The following is a 20,044-nucleotide window of genomic DNA, read 5'->3' on the forward strand; positions in this document are numbered from 1 at the left end:
CTAATGAAATGATGCAATATTTTTTTTCCTACAAAAAAATGTAATAGAAATTCAAATTCAATCAAAACAATATAGATCTAGATTTTTGTAAAATAATTGCAAGAAAACAAAGACTTATATTTGTTCACTTAGTTTTCTCCATAAGAAAAAAACTAAAAAACTATTTTTACCAACTGAAAATAAAACCTTGAACCTGAAACAAATTAAAGCTAATTTGTATGTCAAATAACATGTTGCATTATTTTTAGTATCCTTTCATGCATAAAATACACTAAAAGATTGAACTAAAAATTTTACGCACCGTCAGTTATGTATGGAAATTTATTTTTTAGTAAGCTATAGAGTATAAACTGATGTTATAATTGTCTTAACACTTTGTGCATAATTGTTTTACAAAAATGGTCAGAAATTTAAGGAAAACAAATTTCAAGCAAATCTACACAGATAAATCATCACAAAAATAGTTATATGAACTGATCTGAAAAACAACATATAAAACAACCTGAATGCACAAAGGTTAAGGAGACATTATTGGTCTATGAAGCTTTGATTATGTCTGAAGGCTACGAAAATACTATCAAATATAAATAGTAGCAATACTGGACTAGGATGTTTGCACAAATAAAAATACATTTGGGCAAAAAAAGCATTTTGAAAGAAAATGTTTATATACTATTCAGTTTGTATTTAAGTCAGCAGATATTTCAAGGTCAAATAGGAAATGCACAAATCAAAACCAACATATATGTGTTTATGTAACTAACCTCAGTACAGAGTGGCTACTTGCTACCTTTAACTTCAAGCATAATTTTTTTTCTAAATATCTAAGAATTACTATGCTCAATGCCTTTGACAATCTATCTGGAACATTTATCTTATGTCAGCTTAAGAAAAACATGATTATTAGGCAGTTTTCAGTCATCTGAAAAGCGAGGACACATATTTACAATATTTGCCTATTTCAACTTTTTTTTTCAACAGCCTAAATAAATAATAAACCAATCAATTGCACCCAGTGCTTCAGTAAAAAAACAAAAAAAAAAACAACTTAATACCTTTTTATTGGCTTGTAAAATTCTAGAAAATATTAACTAGTAAATTACTTTTACTTTTACACATGTAATTGACATTGATGTATTTTGAGTAAGATTGTAAGATTCTTTACAAATTTTCAATAATTTATTTAACATTTTTTGAATATTGAAAAAGTGCTAGCCAGAAATATCTGCTGCTAAGAGATAGTCTACATGTTAGCCTATTTCATTTCTGATAAAGTTGAAAGCAAAGAAATTTAGTGATAGTTAAAGTTCATATTTACCACAACTTTCTTGCCTGGGCCAGAAGATGCCAAAGTGACACCTAACCATTGGTCCTTTGCTGGAGATTTAGGATCTGCAATAAGATTTTAATATGAAACTTTATAGTAAATAATTGTTTAAAGATCATCAGTGAGTTAATGCAGAGCAACAGAAGTACGTTACAGACATCAGTGAGTTAAAGCAGAGCACCAAAAGTACAGTACAGACATTATTCAGTTAAAGCAGAACATCTGAAGTACAGTACAGACATCAGTGAGTTGAAGCAAAGCACCAGAAGTACAATACAGACATTAGTCAGATAAATCAGAGCACCAGAAGTCAGAAGTACAGTACTGACACACAAAAATAGCAAAATTAAAGCAATTCCACCAAATCGGAAAATATAGATTTCATTAAAAATGAAGCACTACTTATAACTAAGTTAAAACAGTGTGGAAATTTGTAATGCAGGTTTGTAGCCTAATGCAAAGTAATATTAAAGGTGGGTCATTTGGTGTTGTTTTCTAATGTAGAATATGATTAAATGCTTTAAAATGATTGTATTGCAGATATTAATTAAAACCATAAATATATTTTGTATTTCATTTTTATTTTACAGCCATAAGCCTAATTGACTTTTTGATTGCAAGATTACATATTTTGACATTTTTAGTTCTAATCACTTAAAGAAAAATTAATACCTTTTATTTTTATATTGACCTTATTTCATAGACCAGTGACTGATACTAAAATCTGGAAGTTATAATAGTGAGCTATATTTCCTGAAATTATTTTCATGTTTTCTTCAAACAATTTCAATTACACTTGGCATTTTAACTGATTCATTAGTTTACAAAAAAAAAAGTACTTAAGACAAATTTAGGTCTTAAGTACTGAGTTTGTACGATAATTTGGAATTTTAAGTTAAGTTTTTTTGCATTAAAATTCTTAATATAAGAGAATTAAAATTTATTTTGAACTAAACGTGTATTTTTAAAAGTTTACTATATAAATATATATATGTAAGTCAAGACTAAAAAATAAACACTTCAGATCTTTCCAAAGCTTTTATCTTTAAGAAGAAAATTAAATATGGATGATGAAAAAGTGTATATACATATTTTACTTACCAATATCTGATATTAAAGAACAGTCATTTTTACTTTGAGACTTGGCTTTACAGTGAAATACAGATCCTCCAGTGGAAGTTAAATTGTCTTTGGGAGCTCCAACAAGCAAACTATATAAGGATAACAAAAGAATATAATGTTTAAACACAAACTTTATAGGACAGTTGATGAGAATTTGAACTTTTATTTTTTCTAAAAAGAAAAAATACTTTAATAAGGCTGTGTTGAAAGTTGTAGAGTCCTAAGCCCAAGCTAACCTTGACTTCAATATGGTCTTGCAAATTAGATTCTCACTTAGGTTTTGTGCATCTTTGATATCATTTGAAAAAAAGATTTTTGGCACTTTGGCACTATTCTCTTAATATTTCAATGAACAATTTCTATACAGCTATGACATCAAGTTTTTGATCTCCCACTAGAGGTGAATAGGGTATTATCCAACAGATAGGTGAGGCATGTTTTAAAGTGCTTGGGGTTACCAAATAAGTTTGAATCCTGGGTAAGACTAGGATCTTGAATTTCTAGATTGTTAGAATGTCCCATGCTTTTCTAATAGGTAACTGATTTTAGTTGGGGAAAGTAAAACACCTGATTAACCATCAGCCATAGAAACAGAAAACCTTAAAATCATCAGATCTCATGGACCACGAGGTCTGAAAGGAGAACTTCACTTTTTTCTGGTGGAAACTGTAGTTGGTAGCTAAAATACCCAGGATGGAGCAATGACAATGTGCTGTCCTGCACAAAGAGGAGACCTACAAAGTCTAAGGTACCTTAATTGAATTAAAGACAGCTATCCAGAAAAGCAAAAGAATTTTGCACCCATCCTCTAGAACAGTGATGGGCAAACTACGGCCCATGAGCCAAGTCCGGCCCGCAAAGAAGCTTTATTCAGCCGCCACATTTTGCAATAATAATTAAAAATAACATTCATACACAATGGAAAATTCAAGTTTTGAATATGAGTTGAAACATTAAAGTAAAATTGCTACAAACATGCCTGTCTCATTTGCAATGAAGCCATGTTGTTCATAAGCACTATAACTCAATACTTTATTGCATAGATGACCGATGACGAAAGAAAAAAAAAATCAGATCACCAAAACAAATTTGATTTATTAGGCCAGCAAAATCCATTTAACAAGTTTTATAGTGCTCATAAAGTTGATAAATATGTAACTTAAATTGTTCTGTATTGCTAAATGTAATATATAACATGTTCTAATAACGACTACTTTCAACAATATATGATTCAAGTTTTCCAAGTTTGAAATCCTTTTAAGAAAAAGGAATTTTTAGCTAGAAATTTATCTCAAAAAACTATAACATCCATAGTCAATTCAATAAATAAAATTGTCCATCACAGTTGACTTCAAAGATGAGTAACTGTAAGTTCTGGACAAATGTACTAGATATAATTGATACTGCATAATTGGTATTATTTATAAAAAAGTTGTGTTACTGAAGATAACCAAGCTCCATGCATTCCATGTGAAAAATTAGTCTGCGTAATGTAAAATATTTGAAGATTTATGTATTGCTCTTAGATAAAAATTCAATTTAATAACGATATCTGGGACCACTTTAAAGGTTTTAAACAACTTTTTATTTAAAAAAAAAAATTCTATGCTGTTGAAAAAGTTGTAGATATTTACAGAATGACTTCTAGTGTGTACGGTAAAGTAGTGAGACTGGACTTGTAGCCTAAATTATAACACAACAAAGGAATATAATTCCAATTTGATTAGAGTAACACCATTTTTAAAATCACTAAACTTAGAGACAATTCAGGACAGAAGAATAAAAAGTAAACTAGATATAATACATAAAACACTAAACCAGAATTTACTATTAGAAAATATAAACTAATGAAATACTCAGAAAGATACAAAGATAAAGGCACATTTCTTATTTCATACAAATTCGTACAAGTGCTCCATCTTCCCTAGTGCCATTAGAGATTGGAATGGGTTGCCTGAATCAACCAGGCATACCAATGACTTAGCAGAGCTTAAGTCATTGATTAACATGCATGACTAGATTGCCACATGAAATGTGTTGAAAATAATTATCTTCTTTTTTACATGTGTAATATATAACATAAGATAAATTGATTCAACTCCAAACTAACTATCACCTCAAACAATTATTTCTAAATATTCTAAAATAGAGTTCTTCAAGAGGCTTGTCAAATTCCAGTTTTCCAAATTAAATAGCTGGTTCAGAGAATTTGTGCAATGTTTGCCACTTCATATGTTTATAAGCAGTCTAGAAAAATCTCTGCAAGAAAAAGATTGACGAATAGCCTAGTTTACTCTTAAGAATAACTTTATCCCTATTTGAATTGTTATCAAAACACTAGTAGCTTGAATTCATACATAGCATTAGCTAAATTTCAATAGCACTAGATTTAATACAAAAATTTTTGTATATTCTTTACATATATAAATATATACGTTTTTGGTCCGCTGTGGAAAAAAAAAATGCTAATCACTGCTCTAGAAGAGGTTCTGTCAATAATATAAAACACAAAACATTTTATAATAAATTTTTTTTTCACTACACTATAAAAAGTCTTGTCTTTGAGTCTGAAGAGTGCAGTATTTCATAAGGCTATGCAGTACTAGCTGTGATCTACATATTTTACCACATCTAGCACAGACATAACCAGTGGTCGCTTTAGGTTCTCTTTCCGCCATCTACATCTGTAGATTTCACATACTGTGGAAGGTTTGGGCTAAGATATATAATGATCTTCAGTTCTAAGGAAACATCAGAATTTGTAAAACGTGCAATGTATGAAAGGTCTAATTCCTACCTAAGACCATGATATTGACATGCTTCCCTCACCCCCTTAAATTATAGGTGAGATGTGCAACACACAGGGTGACATTAATCAGTTTTCTTTTTTTTTTTTTTAGTTGAAGGTATAAATTAAATAAATCATTTTCCTACGTGAAAAAAAAAATTGATTTGATTTTTTTTTATATCACTGTTTCATTTGGTTTTTGGACAATATTAAAACTCAGACACATTTTAATGTGACATAAAAATAATTACACAACAAACTTCAATCCCAAATATAATAGACAAAAATAAGTATTTTTCTTTACATTAAAAATATGTATGAGCACATATATACAACATAGATATGTATCATTCTTGAGCCTATATAATGTGGCTAAAACATTTTGAGCCTTAACAGCTGCACCAAAACTACCATTGCCTTTAAAAGGCTGTGCCAATATGTCATGATTTGCTAACAACCCTATCATAAATGTTTACTGGCAAAAAAAACAAACGAAAAAAAAAAAGACAAACTTTTTTAACAATTTTTTTATCAAGGACTTTGAATGTTTTAAACTTATATAGATCAAGACCCAGTGAACAGTTAATAAAAAGTATATTCTAAAAAAAATAGACATGAATCATTCTATACCTATATGAACAATGATAATTATTGTGTCACAGAAGCTAACATTAACACACTAGCCTCAGCAATGTCATTGTCTACTCTGAGTTTTAAGCCTAGTAGGCCAAGTGGGTGTCAAATATTATTTGAGTTTTTAACAACAATTATGCTCATTTAATGCCTGAGTTTTAAGAGATCCTCTCAACTAGAAGCTCAAACAATGAAGACAGAATAACAAACTAATGGGTAAGGTAATGGCATATTTGGGTGAGGTAAAAGACATTTTTTAATATGGTACACAAAATGATTCCAGAGTTGCTAAGGTATTAAAATATAGGCATTAAAATGGATGTGCATGTAATAAAAGATGTAGTGTTTTCATATGATACCCATCATGTTTAACATACTAAAAATGAATTTCATGTAAGCTTTATTAAAATACTAAACAAGGAACTGAACACCTAGCTAGTCTTCACCATCTTGCATCACCTGAAAAACCAGACTCAACTGCATTCTGATATATCACAATGATCCAGATACTGAGCTGAAAATGGCCTAACATACGATAACTGCATTGTCAAGGGTCTATCCCATACAGGATGCCTATAAGAAGATGATGGACAAATGTCCTTTCATTATCTACTACATGCAAAGATGGTGACAAGCAATTGCAATACTATCTAACAAATTCTTAGAAACATTTGAAATTACTTTAATGGGGAACAAGCTGCGTGTGGCATCTATATTGTGGAAGGGGTGTCTAAAACTAATCCCTAGGAGGCTACAAAAAATAAATATATTTTATCCTTATCAATACCAAATGATGCTAAAAAGAAGAGTAATTGGGTGTTAGAGGGGAAAAGAAATAGTGGGAGGGGTGGCCCTTATTAAACTTCTAGACCGCTCCATTGGTAGAGCAAAGCAAAGATATTCTATTCTTAGGGGATAATTCAGTTCAAAAGCAAAAAGGTGTTTTGTGAGGGATTAGTAAAATGTGGGTTCTTTTAGGATGCACAATTAACAGGGTTCCATTAAAAAACATATCTTATCTTTTAAGTCATCCCAATTTATTTGTACCTAGCATGAAAACAAAATCACTATAACATCTTTTCAATGTAATACTGAACAAGTAGATATTCCCCCTAAAAACCATTCACCACATTCATAAAATTTGGATTCCCCAGGAGGTAAATATTTCATAGAGTCTAATTGAGGGAGGCAAACTCAGTAGAAACACTGGTCTCTTTTAAAATATATTTTTTATCAATTGTTAAAATCATTTCAAGAAAGGATTTAACATATTGTTTCGACACTTAATAAACGGATATGATATATCAGGAAGATACAAAAATTAGACTCACTGATCAGTAAAACTCAAGTGGCTGAGTCATTAGACTGAGTGGCATTTGATAATAAAATATATAGATATATATATAGAATAAATATTTTAATAAGATGAATAACTAAAAAAATGTAATGAAAACAAAGAAAGGATTATTGATTAAATGTGCAAAGCTTAAGTCTAATATTTATTTTCCAAGAGTATTTTTTAGTTCTCATGAATATGATAGATAAGAACTGCACACATTGCCAGTCACTGTCAGTTGTATCAATTCCTTCAGTTTTCTACTACAGTCAGTAGTTTTGGTGGTATCTTGTACATGTAATTCTCCTACTTCCCATTCTCGGATGAAGTTCAAATTTTGCATGATTATTCATTGTCAATGACAACACATGATAAAAAAAAAATTTCTCCCAGATACTCCCTAACCCACAATGGTCCACAAAAGTGATAAAATAAAAAATAATATAATCTCTCCTAATACCAAGAGGTATTATGGAAAATAACAATGTCACCATCAATTGGAATACAAAAGAAGTTTACTCCAATTAAGATGTATATCAACCAATTAAGCAATAAAACAACAAAATCATGTAGACCTTAAACAAAATTTTCTAATAAATTTGTTGATGTGAAATGTCATTTATAACATTTTAGCACCCTTTCAATCTCTTCTTACTTGCCCCCTCTCCCCTAAACATTCACACATACACATTCTATGATTCACAGATTTCCCTACCTTTTACACACACACAGGAGGTGCGGTGGCTGAGCAGTAAAGCGATTTGCTTCTGAATCAGGGGTCCCTGGTTCGAATCCTGATGAAGACTGAGGTTTTTAATCTCGGGATCTTTGGGCGCCTGAGTCCACCCAAGGTCTAATGGGTACCTGACATTAGTTGGGGAAAAGTAAAGGCAGTTGGTCGTTGTGCTGGCCACATGACATCCTCATTAACCGTAGGCCACAGAATCAGATGACCTTTACATCATCTGCCCTATAGACCACAAGCTCTGAAAGGGGAACTTTACTTTTTTAAACTTTTTTACACACACATGCTGAGATCTTCTATTGCCCAACCTCTACACACACTCACCTTGGAGCATTCATCCCCTAAGTTTTAATCTTACAAGTACAAACAAATGTGTCATCTAAGCCTCAATTTCTTACAAACACACTTTGGAAAGTAATCTCCTAATTCCAAATCTTTCAAATACATGCATTAGAAGTCATTTTCTAATTCCACACACACACTCACATTGGAACAACCACCTCCTAGCTTCAAATCTTCCACACACACACACACTCACATTGGAACAACCACCTCCTAGCTTCAAATCTTCCACACACACTGGAACAGTCAAATCTTCCACACACACACTGGAACAGTCATCTCCTGAATCCAATGCCACCCCCATACCCAAGCATTTATATTCTAATTCTCACTACTTTTAGACTTTGACATTATGATTTATCACACCTTTTTAAGAGGTCACTAACACTACTATTATATCCTGGATAAAATTTAAACAAAAAAAAAAATAGATTGAAATCTCTAACAAATGTTTGTGTCAACTAAATTAAACGTTTCTTAGATATTTTTTTTTTTAAATTATTACACCCAAAGCATGTTTTTATGTCTTCTTGTTAATTCTGCCTTTTTTGGAATAGATTATTCAAAATAATAACAATAAATTCAAAGTTTATTTAAAACTGTTTTTTATTGTCCATTGGTTTTCGTGGTCCACTCCTGTCTCAACTATGATAGTCGGCCGGACGGAAATAGCCATTGCTATATTAATTAAGATCATCTAGAGATATGAAGTGAAGTAGTTCGGACAAGAGCTCGCTCAAAGGAGTCAGCCTTTTCTTTGTGTGTAGTTTCTCAGAATAAGCCGCGTAGTTTATTCACGCAAACCTAACCTCAGGAAGACACCGTGGAAGATTGAATAAATAATGTCACGTGCCATTTCACGTTGCGTTTGCCACAAAGCGTTCTAAAAATTACTAGCTCTATACAATATTTAGGCAGTAGAAATGGTTTACCTTGCAGTTATCTGGAGTGTAACCTTAAATCCACATTATCTACTATGTGTAGTTTTGTGTACAGGAATACCGTGCTTATAACAATTTAATGCAACAGAAATGATCGTACTCTCTTTCACCCCATCTAATATTAAAAGAAACAAACTACATAAACATGTCATTTTAATGTAAAGCTCCCTATAACAATTTCCATTATTCATTAAGGTTAAAAAGCACATTTGGAAAACTATGCGTCTATGCCGTTCTGTAATCTGATGTGACTTAGTATGTATGACTCCGGTCTCCGCGATGCAAATTTGTCGATTTCCAATTCAGCACAAATGCAGCCAATGAACTGATATGATTGGGGCGTCTTAGGTAAGGCCAGTGTTTGCAATTTAGTCATCCTACAATCATCATTATTACAAAGACCGCATCACAAACGAAGATATTACAGGATTAGCAGAGAAAGCGATGGGAAGACAACATAAAACAAGGTTACAAAAGACAGTTTGTGTGGAAACACAAACTCAAAATCGGCCCCCGAAGTAAAATGTTTTACATAATTCGGATAATCCTTCAGAGTTGAAAATAGTTTACTTCCTAGTCCAAACCTCCCGCAGGACCACGGGGGATGGGAGCAGGCAGGGTTTGAACCTTCAATCGTCGATAAATCCAAACGACAGTCCAGCGCGCAAACCGCACGACCAGTGGTCCACCCAGGTAGGCTTCAATATTTTCAGAAAGAACATCCGAATGAAATTATATCAAAGACAAATGAGAGATAAGAATGGAGAAAGAAGGTTAACAGATCTTGTGTAGTGCCCCAACCGTCCCGCAGATCAAAGGATACGTGAAAGTAAATGTAAAGTTAGATGTGAACCTGGCCTAACTAGTTTGTGGTCTATAGGGCAGATGATGTAAAGTTCATCTGTTTTTTTGTGGCCTACGGTTAACGAGGGTGTCATGTAGCCAGCACAACGACCAACCGCCTTTGCTTTTCCCCAACTAATGTCAGGTACCCATTAGAGCTGGGTAGACTCAGAAGTTGAAAATCCCAGTCTTCACCAGGATTCGAACCCGGGACCCTCGGTTCGAACTAAATAAGTTAATTGTTTTGAAAAGGCTCAATCTCATATTCGAATCCTAAAAAAAAAAATTTAAAAAAAATTTAAAAAAATATCCGCTATATAGAAAAAATGTTCACGAAAATGATGTTTATAAGATTACTATTCGTCTTAAATTAGGTCTGACATATAATGCATACTAATTAGCTTTTTCTTATAAAAAAACTGCTTGCATAATTAATTTAAAAAATTAGAATTTTCGCTTTCAGGAAAAAAAAAAGTAGCCGTTGCATCAGAACTTTGAATGGTCTAAAATATTGTGAAGTCGGATTTTCAATATCTCTTCTAGTTTATGAGATCTAAACGGGACGGACGGACAGACATTTCGCACAAAACTAATAGCGTCTTTTCCCCTTTCGGGGGCCGCTAAAAATGGACGGGTCTGCCATTGAAAGAGATTTTATCCAAGGCAAAAGAGAAGAATGGAGAAGGGACGGACGGGATAGGTGGGTGAGGCGAAGGTGAGCAATTATCATTAGATTTGTATAATCCATTCAATAAACTGACGCTATAACCTGATGAAAGTTAAAGAGAATATACGATATTAATGAATTACCCTTAAATTTTTTCTATTTTTTTTTAACAAAATCTTTACTTTAAAAAACCATGTCTCACATATTACCCAGGTGTATACACATGGATTGAATGCTATCTTCCAATAACATTAGCATAGAACACGGCAGTCCCGTCTCGCGCACAGCTCAAGCAAGCAGTAAACAACACGTACATGCTTTTGAAACATTAGTTTTCGCCTCCCCCGTACTCCCTTTACCCCAACATTATCTTCAGGTACAGTACACCAAACAAACGTTCCTGCGTCTTCATTAATGCGGTCAAGTCCTCGTTTGGTAGAAGGGAGTGTACGAAGATATATAACATGTGGCCGGGCACCACAGTTCAGTGCACATTACAGTACTTTAAGAAGCAGTTATGTGCACGCTGTTAATAGTACCGGTACTTACGTGTTAGTACTATAAAAGTGGTTATTTCGACACAATAATACTTAAATGACAACTATATAAAAAGCAGTGGGGGGGGGGGGTTTACAAAGCTTAAAGAATCATTAAGTGAATCATGCTATAACATAAGTAGGGATAGGCTGGGACCTACTAACAATAGGGAACGTGTTTGTTTGTTTTTAATCAAAGTATTAACTCCATTTTAAAACCGTAGTGTTTTGAAACGCTGACTATACACGTAGGCCTATTAAAAAGGTCACTCCGCCTGTCAAATTGTTTTTACACTTTTTTCTCCCACTTCCCATTCTTTGATCAAACAAAATGTAGGCTTAGGGCGTTGTGATAGCAGGCCTGAGACATACAATTCAAAGATTATTATGCAATCTAATTGTGTTTATGTGCCAATTTTGTTGTGAAGCAATAAAAGACAATTTCAAGCTAAACATCATTCAACGAGCACACAGACATGCTCTTACTGTCAGTCAAATCTATAATAGAGCATTAATCTAAGATGAATTTGTATATGGTCGATTTCAACTAAATGGTCTTTTTTTGTTTTTTTAACTCCCCGTCAAATAAAACTAAAGACTTGATGCATTTAACGACAACAGCTCTGCCAGTCTAACCATGGACTATTAAACAGATGCTTGACCTTTACACTAAATGTTACATTGTGTTGGAGTGGGGATGGGGTAGTTCCACCATAGAACGGAATGTCTGAAACGAACTTAGGAATTAAATATACCGACCGCGTGATTATCTTACAATCCCATGAACGGCTAATTCAGAGGGGATTTAATGTCGCGAGCATACGCAGCATATCAGAATCATTTTAACTATGAACAAACGTCGAACTTACACGGAAGCTGGTGACGAAAACAGACGGTCGGACTGATAGATAAGTTGATGGACTGAGCACTAACATAGTACACTTCAATATAGAACAAAGTAGGTGGCATGTACTTGAACAAGACAATACAATGAATCATTAAGTGAATCATGCTATAACATAAGTAAGGATAGGCTGGGAAAGTAGACAAAATGTTTGTTTTTAATCAAAGTATTAACTCGATTTTAAAACCGTGGGGTTTTGAAACCCTGCCTATACATGATAGGCCTATTAAAAAGGTCAAAGAGTAAGGAGTTTTATTTTGTTGCTCTGTAAGCACGACTAAACACATCCCGAAGTACTACCACACTGAAGGTTAACTCAACAACTCTATTGTGTCCACCAAAACTACTCTCACCTCAACGTCCCTCGTCAAGTACAAACAAGGACTTGGATATTATTTTTAGATTTTCAAAGAGAAATAGTTGCACCAATTGAGAACTTGTCCCTAATGTGCACACAACAGCCGTTGAACATTGTTTAAGTCTTAATTACAAAATTGTCTTACCAATAAGGAAATGTATTATATATAAGGTAAAAGGTGAATACTAATACGTGGATGTTTATCAAGGATCGGCCTCTTTAGTCTCATGACAAGTTGCAAAGGGAAAAGATCTTTTCGAGAGATGTAAAACACCAAAGATACGGAAAAATAGATGTAATCTAAAGAAACACAACAGATAAGGTAAAATAGATGTAATAATCTAAAGAAACACCACAGATACGGTATTTTATCTTATCTTATATAATACAGACGTTACTTCAAAAAAGAAGATGATTACGTCCTACGCGTCATGCATTTAGTCATGTAAAATAGGTGTAATATCCTAAAGAAACACCACAGATACGGTAAAATAGATGAAATAATATAAAGAAACACCACAGATACGGTAAAATAGATGAAATAATATAAAGAAACACCACAGATACGGTAAATGGATGTAATCTAAAGAAACATCACAGATAAAGTAAAGTAGACGTAAGCTTCTGAAAATGGCTTTTACAGGCTATTTAAAACGCATGCCAATAAGGAGAATTTTCTAGACAATGGGAACTTTTCCCTATTGACACCTGGCTATAACAACCATTGAAGCCTCCTTCATTGTAATGGTTGAATAAATCATCAAGAATGTTTTGTTGTTTTTTTTTCTTTGCAAAATTTCTTTCAGTACTCGAGGTTTTTTTTTTTTTTTTTTGCATAGGTATGTTTTGCATTAGTAAACCAAACTGAAAATGTCGAAGTATTGTAAAGTTACAATAAAATGCAGAAATAGATATAGTTAAAAGAGGGACGAATGACGATTGACTGATTGCCTAAGCACTAGTGTATTTAGCCCCCTCCTCTTTTTTTTTCTAGGAATGTGTCAGTTCCGACATTAAACTTGGTGGATTGGCCTTAATCATATGCTTAATGTAAATATAAAATATCATTTATCTGATGTAATCAAGAAAAAAAAAAAAAAAAAAAAAAAAATATATATATATATATATATATATATATATATATATATATATATCATGGGTGTAGCCAGGATTTTTTTTCGGGGAGGGTTTGGGGGGGGGGGGGGGATTCCCCCCCCGGTCCTCCCCTCCCCCCCCCCGCGAAAAAAAATATGTGTGTGTGTGTGTGTGTGTGTACATAATTAATCTTTATTACATTCTGACCCTTTCGGAAGACGTTTATTGTTTATTGCAGACTCGCAGCCCTTGCTAGCAAGGGGGTCTGGGGGAGCTCGCAGTGCTCCCCCAGCGCGGGGCGAAGCCCCGCCGCCGAGCACTATTTCTGGTATTGAAAGCCAACAAAATGCATATTCTGAGGTATCTACAGTGCATTATCTTGCTATTAAAATGTTTTATTTCAAAAACCTAATGTGCTATTCTTACTGACTTAGACCCTCTCGCGCCGTTCGGCGCATTTTCCGGCAAGTTTTTTTCCGCAACTCTTATTTTGCGTAATTCATTTTGTCGGAAAACATGTCCCGCAAAACCTCATGCGACGCTCTGTCACAACCTTACTAAGGATTCGACTCCCAGTTCGGCATATGATTTCTTTGATTTAGACCCGATCTCTATGACTGACTCTTAAAATCTGTCTTAGCCATCTTTGTTGAGACACATTTAATGATTTTCAATTTCGGCAGAAGACTATTCACACTTAATTAATGGAGCCCAAGCCACTGGTAGAAATTTGTAACCTTTCTTGACTACGCTCTTGGAATTACATGCCTGTATTTCGCTTTGATTTTATATCGACAAGGAAAGTTTTTTCGTCAAATCATCTGTTGAGGGGTTTTAAACTAAGAAATCTCTGGAGTTTTTTTTTGTTTTGTTTTTAATTCAAAACCCCATTTAGCTACGATCATAGAATTTGGTGACTGTAGTTTGCTTTAAAATAATATTGAAGAGAGAGGTTTTCAACTCTAAACGCTCTGTAGGGGAATTTTAAACTCAAAACCATCTGGAGGGGTTTTAAACTTTAAAGAAAAAGCCATCTGGAGGAGGGGGATTTAAACTCAAAACCCCCTTTGGCTACGCTCATAGATTTTATAGTGTGTAATTCGCTTTTTTTTTATATTGAAGAGGTACTTTTTAGCTTCAAACCCCAACTGGAAGGGGGAGGGGGGGTTAAACTCAAAACCCCTTTGGCTACGCTCATAGAATTTTGAGTGTGTAATTTGCTTTTTTTATATTGAAGATGGGGTTATCGTAAATTTTGGATGGGGTTTTAAAATCAAAATCTTCCTCAACTGTGCTGTTGGAATTTGGAGATTGTTGTTTGCATTTTTTTTTTGGTTTTGTTTTATAGAAGAGGGGGATTTAACTGCGAAAACCTCTGGTAGGGGGGTTAAAATTCAAAACCCCCTGTAGGGGGTTTTAAACTCAAAGCCCCCTGGTAGAGGGATTTGTATCTCAAAACCCCCTGATAGGGGTTTTTAAAATCTCAAAACCCCCCGGTAGGGGGATTTAAACTCAAAACCCCCTGGTAGAGGGTTTTTAACTCAAAACTGCCTCGGCTGTGCTGTGGTAAGTGATGATTTAGTATTAAAATCTCACCTAAAATAAACAAAATGAAAGCAAAAATCAGTCACTTAATTCCGTCCCCCCCCCCAGGGGGAGGGATTTCATTTCGGGGGGGGGGGGGGGGGTTGAACCCCCAGAACCCCCCCCCCCCGGCTACGCCCATGATATATATATATATATATATATATATATATATATATATATATATATATATATATATATACAGGACCGGTCTTAAAGCCACTGCAACCTATGCGGCCGCAGTGGGTCCCGCGCTTTCATAGGTCCCGCGCTAAGTATATCTGTAATTGCATAATGATGCAAAATATACGAAAATGTCGTGGAAATTATTTTTAAAATCTCTTGAAAATTAGACAAAATTGTTAAATGGAAAACACAAATCTTACGCGAATAAAAAAAAGCATTGTCAACTTTCATATTTAAATAAAAATAGTATAATAGTGCGAATTTTAACCGAAACGAAAGTTCCAATAGAACTAGAATACGTTTTTAAAACGATCAAAACCCGAACATGAGAACATAATCACTTCTAGTGAGACAGCTGAAACAGATTCTATGAAGATTGCATAAACTGCAGTGGTGAGTGCCATGTGTCTAGAAAAAAATGGAAAGATCTTGTATTGACTATTTATTACAAAAAGGTCCACCTGAGATTACTTTGGAGAATTTTCCGAAAAATAAGGATGGTAGACATTTCTCTTAAGTGCATTGCAAACCAAACCTGAGTAATGGTGAAAGTGTTTTGCGTCCTAGGCTGATATATTCTGTGTCAGCAGACAAGATCTATTGTTTCTACTGTCGTCTACTGGAAAAAACAAAAAAGTTCCTTTTTAAATGAAGGATTTGACCAGTGACAAGGCTAGCAGAGCTTAAAAAAAAAGACGCCATGACCAGCTGCTGTGAAGCTGGAGCAAGACTAAGTAAAAAAAAAAAACAGGCATTGACAAAGTTCACCAGAGATGCTTTATTCTGAAACTAAACGTTGGACTAGTTGCAATTGTACGATTTCTAGCGAAGCGCGATTTAGCTTTCAGAGGGACCATTGAAAGACTTAAAAAGCCAAGTAATGGGAATTTCCTGGTCTAGTAGAATTACTCGCAAAGTTTGATCCAGTAATGGGGAACAACTTCGACGTGTTACCAATGCAGTAATTCATGATCATTACCTGGGAAAGAAGATTCAAAACGAACTCATTACTGTAGTATCTGATGCTGTGGTGAATTCTATCCTTCGAGACATCAAGAATGCAGTGATATTGGATTGTACTCCAGACATAAGTCACAACGAGCAGATGTTATCGGTATCTCTCAGATAAGGGTTAATGTGAAAGACCTTGTGGTTGTATATGAACGTTTTAAGTTTTTTCCTGTTGTTTCTTCTTGTGACAGCAAAAAGAAGTTGGCTGGAAACATGGATGTTGTTGTAATCTTTCCAGCCAAAAGTCAAAAGAAAAGGCAGTATGATAAATTTGTGGAAAACTTTACACATCGAAAAGCTGAAGATGGCTACAGGATAAAATGCTTCAACAGAATTTTGAACACTGCAATTTACTCCTTGTAGCTGAGATTTGAACTGTAACTGTGGCATCTTGTGAAAGAAATTTCTCGCGTCTTAAACTAATCAAGAATTACTTAAGGTCAACAATTCACGAAGAGAGATTGAACAATGTGGCAATTCTTGCTATTGAGCGTGATCTTTGTAGGAAACAGAATTTTGATGATCTACTGTATGACTTCGCTACACACAAGGCTCGTAGAGTAAAGTTAATTTGATCGTGATTTTGTACTTAGTGAAGAATGTATAAAATGCAAAGACGAATTTATTTTTTAATACAAAATCTTAATTTTCACTTATTATCCTTATCCCTACCCAGATTAGGCCTCGCGCAATCATTGAATCACACCAATATCATCATCATCATTCCTTTGAGTTCCTCATGGAACATAGGGCCTCGACAAAAAACACGCCACTCTCCACGGTCTCTTGCTAGCTTTTTGATGGTGTCCCAGCTCTTCCCGGTCTTCTCTGCTTCTTCAAGTGCACTGCGTCGCCATGTTCTTTTTGGTCTTCCTCTGCGTCTTGTTCCCTGGGGGTTCCACTCTAAGGCCTGCTTAGCTCTGTTGCTGGTATCTTTTCCAAGGGTGTGACCAATCCATCTCCACTTCCTCTCTAAGATCTGCACTTCTATATTTTTCTTTCCACTCATCTCCCACAGTTTGGTGTTTTATACTTTGTCATACCAGTGTATTTTTAGGATATTTCTCAGGCATCTGTTGATGAAGGTCTGTATTTTTTTTTTGGTGGCTTCTATGGTTCTCCATGTTTCAGAACCATACAATAGGACAGTCTTGACATTAGAGTTAAAGATTCTTAGTTTAGTTTTGTTTGAGATGTAAGGAGATTTCCAGGTTGGTTTTAGCTGTGTAAATGTCTGACGCGCTAGATTTATATCTTCATCTGTTCCACCTGATATACTGACTTCACTCCCAAGGTATATAAAATTTTCTACTTGGTCTATTGTCTGAGAATCCAGTACTATATCTCCAATTTGTTTATTGTTTACTTTAAGTACTTTAGTTTTTTTGGTGGTTTATTTTGAGGCCTACTCTTTTTCCTACTTCGCTTAAAGCTGTGACCTTTTCTTGCATATCCTGTAGTATGTGTGATAATAGGGCTATGTCATCAGCGAATTCCAGATCTTCCAGCTTTTGTGTGAGAGTCCATTGGATTCCTTTCCCTGCGTTAGAGTAGGCTTCTTTTGTGACCCAATCCAATACTTGAAGGAACAGGAGTGGTGAAAGAAGACATCCCTGTTTGACTCCTGTTGTGACTGGAAATTCCTCTGACAGCTTGCCAAAGTGGGTTACTTGGCAGGTGAAACCATCATAAAGGTTGTTGATTATGGTTATTATTTTATTGGGGATCCCATAATGTCTCATTACAGTCCAGATAGATTCTCTGTCAACACTATCAAAAGCTTTTTCAAAGTCGACAAAAGTTGCATAGAGAGGAGATTGCCATTCGACACATTTTTCTACAATTATTCTGAGTGTAGCTATTTGGTCAGCACAAGATCTCCTTTTTCTGAATCCGGCCTGTTCTTCCCTTAGGTGTTCATCACATGCTCCCTTTATTCTGTTTAGTAGGATTCTGCCGAAAATCTTGCTTGTACTGACAGCAAAGTGATGCCTCGCCATTTCTCACATTGTGATAGATCTCCACTCTTTGGTATTTTTATTATCAAGCCCTTTTTCCACTCACCCGGAGGTGTTTCTGTGAACCAAATTTTGTTGAATAGTTTGTGCATTTTGTCAACTATTTCACTTCCTCCTTCTTTTAGGACTTCGGGTGGTATGTTGTCAATTCCACCAGCTTTACCTGTCTTCATTTGTTTGAGTGCATTCCTTATTTCTTCTTTTGTTATTTCTTCCTTGTTTATGTCGAGTGTTGGTCCTGCATTTAGATCTGGTGGATTTAGTGGTTTAGGTCTATTGAACACTTCTTGAAAATATTCTTTCCATCTTTCAAGTTGTTCATTTATTGAAGAAAGTAGTTTTCCGTATTTGTCTCGTACTGGAACATTGCAATTAGCCTTTTTGGTACTGAGAAGTTTGGTGATTTTGTATAGTTGTTTTATATCTCCTTTACCTGCTGCTTCTTCTGCCTGTTCTGCCTGTTTATTGTAAAATGATCGTTTGTCTTGTCTGAGCATTTTGGTGACTTTCTGTGAAACTGCTTGGTAGTCTTGTTTGGATTGTTGCTTGTGGTTTCTTGTTTTTGATAGGTTAACTGCCTGTTTAGCGCATTTCCTTTCTTCGATTAATTTCCATGTCTCATCACTAATCCACTGTTTTTTTCTTCTTATGGTTAAGGCTTAGTACTTCATTGCTTGTTTCAGTAATAATTTCTTTGAAATTTTACCAAGATTTATCAACGCTTTGTTCGGCCTCATCTAGTTGTAGCACAGCATATCTATTTTGAAGGGATAGTTGGAATTCCTTTTTAATCTGGGTGTTGTGGAGCTTGTCTAGGTCAAATCTTTTCCTTTTGTTTCTTTCTGTTTTATTGCTGGCCAGCTTCATTTTTAGTTTGGCAACAACTAGGTGGTGGTCTGAGCCAATATATGCTCCTCTTCTGTTTCGTACATCTAGTAATGTGCTTCTCCAGTTCCGCCGTATGGTAACGTGGTCGATTTGATTCTCTGTTTTATTGTCTGGTGAAACCCATGTCACTTTGTGGCATTTTTTTGTGGGGGGAAAATGCTGCCTCCTATCACTAGTTCATTAAATGTGCAGAAGTCTGCAAACATTTCTCCATTTTCATTTATGGTGCCAAGTCCATGGGTGCCCATACTTTTCTCTCTCTCTCTGTTGTCACTTCCCACTTTGGCATTCAAGTCTCCCATGACGATCAAAACATCTCTTGTAGGTATTTTGTCAACTATACTTTGCAGTTGGTCATAGAATGTATTTTTGTCAGTATCACTTGCAAGGTTGGTGGGAGCATAGCACATAATGATGTGAACATTTTTTAACTTAGACAAAAATTTGGCTCTAATTATTCGTTCTGAAACTGGTTCCCATTCTAAAAGACATTTGAAAGCTTCCTTGTTTAGTAGTAGTGCTACACCATTTTCAGGTAAGTCATCTTCTTTTTCCTTTCCAGAGAAGAGAAGGGTTTCTCCTGATTGCTGTCTTGTTTCACCGAATGTGTTCCATCGAACTTCACTCATTCCCAGGATCTGTAGTTTGTAGTTGGCCATTTCCTTGGCAATTTGTGCACAACTACCTGATTCTAGTAAAGTGCGGACATTCCATATTCCC

General features: G+C 34.7%; 1 protein-coding gene across 4 annotated transcripts in view; it reads right to left on the minus strand.

Annotated features, from left to right (window-relative positions):
• Window positions 1–20,044, minus strand: part of LOC106051567 (integrin alpha-PS1-like) — a 69,871-nt gene that overhangs the window by 44,829 nt on the left and 4,998 nt on the right. For all 4 annotated transcript variants that reach the window (XM_056032198.1, XM_056032197.1, XM_056032206.1 and 1 more), the window contains exons 2-3: window positions 2,429–2,538; window positions 1,319–1,392 (exon numbers count right to left, since the gene is read on the minus strand). In XM_056032198.1, the coding sequence (XP_055888173.1) occupies window positions 1,319–1,392; window positions 2,429–2,538 (184 nt within the window). The remainder of the gene's footprint in view (window positions 1–1,318; window positions 1,393–2,428; window positions 2,539–20,044) is intronic.

The sequence above is a fragment of the Biomphalaria glabrata genome, chromosome 1, assembly GCF_947242115.1.
Source record: "Biomphalaria glabrata chromosome 1, xgBioGlab47.1, whole genome shotgun sequence".
Taxonomy (NCBI): Eukaryota; Metazoa; Mollusca; class Gastropoda; family Planorbidae; genus Biomphalaria; species Biomphalaria glabrata.